The 7,176-nt window shown below is 31.5% G+C and overlaps 1 protein-coding gene across 1 annotated transcript; it reads right to left on the reverse strand.

Annotated features, from left to right (window-relative positions):
* Positions 1–254: 254 nt before the first annotated feature.
* Positions 255–5,865, reverse strand: LOC143633177 (receptor-like protein kinase FERONIA; the record flags this gene model as incomplete). The annotated part of the gene is made up of 4 exons (XM_077101525.1): positions 5,132–5,865; positions 4,748–4,897; positions 466–603; positions 255–370 (listed from the first exon to the last, which is right to left on the reverse strand). Coding segments are annotated over exons 1-4 (1,097 nt in total), but the record flags the coding sequence as incomplete, so codon positions are not given.
* Between the last annotated feature and the right edge of the window lie 1,311 nt (positions 5,866–7,176).

Here is a 7,176-nt window from a genome sequence, read left to right on the forward strand (position 1 = left end):
TTCAAATCTGCATGTACTATATCTCATGAGATTATATCGTTCTCAGAGAAAATGTGAAACTTTTATTATGCCATTGGTCGACACATCAATGATATTTGGGCAAAAATACGATACTAATGAATCAAATATGGTTACATAAAGGAACAAATTCTAAATATTTGGGTATGAATAGCCCTAACACATGATAGTATACCTCTAATCTTCTAATATGAATATAGATGACAGTCTGAAGTTGGGCTAATCAAAAAACAAACCTGGACTCAGATGATGGTTTTGAATTAAAAAGCTTCGAATTAGAAAAGTTGTGGAGAGCCGCCTTTGCCGAAAGCACAAGATGTTTCTTTCCATTCACTTCAGTTAGTGAAAACAACTGTTCACCATTAGAGAGAATTTGTTAAAGAACGAGATAGACTTTTTTCTTTTTAAGTCCTCTATATTAAATTTTAATTTGAAGAAAATTTTAACCTTTTCCTCATGGTCATAGTACTTGGATCTCTTAAATATCTCTTCACTTTCAGTTGGAAATGGTACCTCCTGATCCACATTCGAGTTTGATATCATAACTTGGGTTTTCTTCAGTTTTTCGGTCGCATCATGTCCCACCTATATAAAAATTATTAGACCATGCTATAATCATGTAACTTAGAACATGAAAAATGCTTTCCATAGAATGGGAGTATACATCCAAACTTGTATTGACAATGGCTCGAAACTCAATGCCGTCAACATGGATCACATCATGGTCTGGACTTGAGTAGAAGGGAGAAAGGCTCTCGAGTAGAAACTTAAAAACAATATTTTTCTTTTGATTCAAGAATCGGTACAACTCAATCATCATCCACTCATCATCTCTCCTTTTTGCAAAGTATGCATGCAAGGTTTTGTTCCCCTTTCTATACCTTAGGTCAACATACATAGGCTTGCTAGAAACGTTTCTTGAATCACAAAATTTGAAGACTAGATAGACCCCGTAAATGGTTTCTGGAGATAAAAATTGAGTTCTTGTCTTGATTTTAATCATCAAATTTGATGTATCAAACATCTCCGCCACTTTCTGAAACCTGCAAGATATTAAGGTCTACAATAGTTTAGTCTCTTTCCCCCACACACTTTCACTTTTTAAATAATTTATTTTACAAATGTTTACGCATTACATATGTAAAAATCAAAATGTTGCATATAGCATAACTCGTACGTAAAATAACATCTTTTTTTAATTATTTTATTTTTGGTTTACATCATGATAATAGCATATATTACACTGTGTTAAAAAATTGATTGTTACACTGGGTGTTCAGGAGTTTTCTCAATTCAAAAGGCTTTCAAATTACACAATACAGTACACACACACACTAAATCCTCTCTCTTATATATAGGAGAGTTCAAATAAAAAATAATTGTTTTGTGAGAAGTGTGACATGGTTTTAAAATAAAGCACATCACTTAAAGAGAGGACTATAGTATTTAATATGACACTATATAGTTTTTAAAAAAATATTAATTTTAACCACTATATCCTAAGATTCAATAACCTAGATATGCTCTTATGCTTCTCAAAAAAATATTATTTTTTTTTACATCAACTCTACCATATATATATATATATATATATGGGAGATTTCAAATGAGAACCACTTTAAGTTTTAAGAACTCGAAAGAACTCAATTTAACAATTTTTTTTTTGAATTTTTTAACACATGCGTAATATATGTAGGTTACATATACGTAAAAAATTCTGGGAGATTTCAAATGAGAACCACTTTAAGTTTTAAGAACTCGAAAGAACTCAATTTAACAATTTTTTTTTTGAATTTTTTAACACATGCGTAATATATGTAGGTTACATATACGTAAAAAATTACAGAATTTTTTACGCATTGAGTCGACTTATTACATATGTGTAACGGACGTAAAAATTAGTGTAATCACTTACAACTTTATTCTCTCTCCTATATATATATATCTATAGGGGAGAGATATTTTGATAACCATGTTGAGTTTTAAGAACTTAAGAACTCAATTCTTAGCCGCACATTTTATTAAATGGATTGGATTGAGTGGTTGAGATTAAATCTGACTAAAAAGTCAAAGTAGGAGAGAGAATAAAGTTGTAAGTGATTACACTAATTTTTACGTCCGTTACACATGTGTAATAAGTCAACTCGGCGCGTTAAAAATTATGTAATTTTTTTACGTGTATGTAACTTACATATATTACGCATGTGTAAAAAAAATTCGAAAAAAAAATTGTTACACTGAGTTCTTTCGAGTTCTTAAAACTCTAAGGGGTTCTCATTTGAAATATTCCCTATATATATATATATATATAAATGTGTGACAAAAAATAAAGTTCTTAAGTTCTTAAAACTTAACAAAGTTCTCAAAATATCCCTTCCCTCTATATATACATATATAAAGGAAGCGTTATATTAAAAGCCCTCCTCAGCTAAGAAAACTTTAAAAACTCCATCACATTCATTAATCTATCTTGATATAATGCTAGGATTAAAAGCATTTTAAATTGATTATGATATATATGGTTATAGAGAAAAAAGGATATGAATGTCTCTGTCATTTTTACTCTCTCACCTCATGCCATATCTATACTTATCTTTTGTACTTCATAATGTGAAAAAGTAACTTTCATTATAATATCTCTTTTTTATCAAAACCCACTTTACTCTCTTTAAATGTTCTGTCTCTAAAATTAATATCCAAAACTTATTTAAATACCAAGAGACAAAATTGTAAACTTTTCATATTTTTTTTAGCATTTTTCATTTCAAGTTTCATCTTTATAAATTTGGTTTATTAGATTTTAATAATCCATATTGAATGATATTGGCTGATAATAATCCCTATTCATTTTATAGCCACTGACGGTCCCAAATTTTAAAAAGTTGGCCTCCAATGGTCCCCCGTTAAAAAAGACTTAACGGCGTTATATCATTTTCCGAATTTCAAACAATTGTTTTAGGGTTTTTGATTGGAATGAGGATATGAGTCGATTGGTATAAAACTTAGCTCGAAACGTTGATCCAAACGGCTTGATTTTTGTTAATTGTAAGTTCAAAGACCCGAATTGAAGCACTGTTTCGTCATTTTGAAGCTTCGATTCGAATTAAGTTTTACATTAGTCGACTCATATTCTTGTTCCGACCAAAATCCCTAAAACATTAGCTTGAAATTCGGAAAAAAAAATATAACGGCGTTAAGTCCTTTTTAACGGAGGACTATTGGGGGCCAACTTTTTTAAATTTGGGACCACTGGTGGCGATAAAACGAATAGGGATTATTATCGGCCAATACCAGTCAATAGGGATTATTAAAATCCAATAAACCTATAAATTTTAAACAAAGAGTACATATTTTTATAACATGTTCACATATTTTTTAACATGCTCACATATTTAGAAATAATTTAACACTATTTAAATACATACATACATACATTCTCAATTTTCATATCCAATCATATAATTTGTTACTTTTGTTAATATATATATATATATATATATATATATATATATATATATATATATATATATATGGGAGGGATATTTTGAGAACCATGTTGAGTTTTAAGAACTTAAGAATTCAATTCTTAGCCACACATTTTACTAAATGGATTGAATTGTGTGGTTGAGTTTAAATCTGACAAAAAAGTCAAAGTAGGAGAGAGAATAAAGTTGTAAGTGATTACACTAATTTTTACGTCCGTTACACATGTGTAATAAGTCGACTCGGCGCGTAAAAAATTCTGTAATTTTTTTACGTATATGTAACCTACATATATTACGCATGTGTAAAAATATTTCGAAAAAAAAATTTGTTACACTGAATTCTTTCGAGTTCTTAAAACTCAAAGGGGTTCTCATTTGAAATCTCCCCTATATATATATATGTATGCATAATACTTACTTTTTAATTTTTAACACATATGTACACATATGCACATACATGTCTTTATACACATATACAAATTATCATTTTCTTCTCAATTTACATAACTTATTAATTGGTACACATACTAACATTATCATTTCCCTATCCAATCACATAATTTGTCATTTTTTTTAAATTTTAATACTTGTTTTCAATTTTAAACATGGATGTATAACAAATTGTGTAAATCGAAAGGAAACTAATGATGTGCATATAATGTACAATTAAGATAAGTGATAATGTACATATATGTCATTATGTACTAGGAGATTAAGTGATAGCATACATATATGTACCAGACTAAACCTAACGGCTATACCTTTTTTTTTTTAAATAGGGATTCTAGATAAATGTTTTGGTTTTTTTACTTGATTTAAGAGTAAACACATAAAGCACATAAAATAAAATAGAGAGAGTGAACCTTGATTTTGATTCGGAAACAACACACCACTTATCATGTAGACTGTGGTTTCTGAATGAAAACGTTCTTGCTGATATCATTTCAGTTCCTTCACCGTTACTTCCAAGTGTGAACAACTGGGATGCATAACAAAACAAGTCAACCGAATTTTTGTAACGAGTAAATGCATATTATATATGTGAATAATTTTAGACCGTCCCTTACAATAATTGCTACAGTACTCTGAAGATACTTTGTAACTATATAGATTTACATCATTTACTAGATCTTTAGAGCAAAAGGATTGGCAAACAGCATAAATTGATCAAGGATAAATTTTTCACTCAAAAAAAGATGAACAAATGATATTTACGGATTAGCCAATAAGTAATTAATATTTACCAATTTATCGTCTTGAAGAAGAATTCCTTTGGAGAGCAGATTGCAAATCTCCTTTTTCATCATGGTAGAGTAGGTTCTTGAATATGTAGACAATTTTAATATTTCGTCATAGTCCTTCGGCAATTTAGACCCCCATATTTCATAATCCTCCTGCAATTAAGTAAACAAGGGAAACTCATATATATTTTGATGCATACACCAAACATTTATTTACATCTTCTCGTAAATAAAAGTAGTTAACTTATAGTAACACAAATTTGATTTCATTTTGGTTGTAAAGACGTATTTTGTTCAACTAACATTTGAAGCCTTCTAGTTAAAATACTATAGTTCTCATACATATGCATTGAAAGGAAGCCAATTTTGCATAACTATATAACTTACTTGGAATGCAAGTGATTTCTCTAGTTGCTCCAACACCATTTTTGCATTTGGTCGTTTCTTTCTTTCATGAACTAAGCATTGGCTGACAATTGCTCGAAATGCAGACAATGATTTTGGGGCAATTTGTTCCTTTATATCCTTAAACACAATCGATTCAAGTTTTTCTTCTTCATGGATTTGCTTAAGAATCCTAGTTGCATCTTCTTTATCATAATCCCTTGTGGGCACTACCAATTGCCCGTACAGGATCTCGAATAAAACAACTCCCAACGAGTAAATGTCTGATTTCTCAGTGAAGAAACCTGCATCCTCGGCTTGTGGGTCAACATAGCCAGCAGTGCCTACAACCAAGCTGTTTACTTTCTGATTTCTTGCAGTTATTGCAGACAACCCAAAATCAGATATTTTTGCTTTCCAATTATCTGTTAGTAGTATATTGGCACTTTTAATGTCTCGATGTATCACTGTCTCATTTGTTGGAGCATCTCTGTGAAGAAATGCTAACCCCCGCGCAATATCAATGCATATTGCAAGTCGTTTAATCCATGTAAGGCTAACGTTGCTCAAACGTCTATCGAGACTTTTATTAGCCGCGTGCTCATAAACAATGATTTTTTCACCGTTTTCGTTACAATATCCTTCAAGGCCGATGATATTCTCATGTTTATAATCAAAAAGAATTTCAAGCTCCATCAAAAAATGTTCTTCTCCCTGTCCTTTTTCCCCATGAAAACGTTTTGCAACAATTGTAGTACTTTTATCACCACGTATAAGTTTGCCCACGTATACATTCCCAAATCCTCCACGTCCAATAAGATTTTTATCACTGAATTCTTGTGTGGCCAGATTGATTTCTTCAAATGACATTTGGAGGTTGTCCTTATTCATTTCCTGTGATTCATAAAAGAACATTCGAAAAATTTCATATTTAAGAACTATGTTCAAATTCTTATCTAAAATTTATCAAAGACATCTATTCATAAAAGTACATTCGAACAAGTACTTCATAAAAGTATAAATTGGGAACACGAACAATAAATGTATCATGAAAACTTAAGTAAAAATTTTCGGACTTTAGAATATAGAAATATGATAAAACTCAAGGGACGGTGTCATGGTGTGGTGGTAAGGTGGCTCCTCTATGTTCTATAGGTCAAGGGTTCAAATCCTACAGGATGCAAGTATATGAGGTTCATAAAAGTATTTAGGAGTAGCTGTTACTTGTGAGGAAATATCGACTTACTTGATACAACAATGCTTTCTCAAGTTTATGGAGAACGTCTTTTGCTGTAGGACGGTCATTTTGAGCTTCTGCTATGCATTTATATGCGATATCTAAAAATGTTTTTAAAGAGTCTTGATTGGGTCCTTCATGTAGTGTGGACGTGAGTTCGTCTACTTCTTCCATTATTTTAGGATCTACCATTTTATTATCTTTGAACTGTAGTCTTGCAACTTGTGCAATTCCTTTTTTATCCTCCTTGAGGTAAATTTGATTATTGGCAAGCTTTCCGGATAGGATCTCAAACAGAACCACCCCAAAGGAGTAGATATCTACTGCTGTTGTCAACCTATTCTTCTTATCATATTCTGGACACAAATAAAAATTTGTGCCTGCAATATTTTTTGTCTGGACAGAATTTGCTTGCTGGAACCTCGAGAGCCCAAAGTCAGCAATCTTCGCCTCCAAATTCTTGCCCAACAAAATGTTTCCGCTTTTAATGTCACGGTGAACTATATTCTCTTGTGCATCATCTATTCTTGTGTGTAGGTAGTCCAGTCCACGTGCAATGCCAATGGCAATCTTTATACGTTGCACCCAAGTGAGGTTAGTTGAGTTATCAGCGTTTACCAAATAATCATCCAGACTACCATTAGAAGCAATTTCATAGACGAGTATCATATTAGGGTCGTCATCACAAAAGCCAAGAAGGGACACTACATTGGGATGCTTACACTTGGTAAGCAATTTAATTTCTGCTTCGAACCCTTGTTTTCCACGTTGCGGGTCTGTAATGCATTTTATAGCCACTTTTGTCCTTTTC

The sequence above is a fragment of the Bidens hawaiensis genome, unplaced genomic scaffold, assembly GCF_021521415.1.
Source record: "Bidens hawaiensis isolate Kalapana, Puna unplaced genomic scaffold, B.hawaiensis_p1.1 tig00006634_1, whole genome shotgun sequence".
In the NCBI taxonomy this organism is placed as follows: domain Eukaryota; kingdom Viridiplantae; phylum Streptophyta; class Magnoliopsida; order Asterales; family Asteraceae; genus Bidens; species Bidens hawaiensis.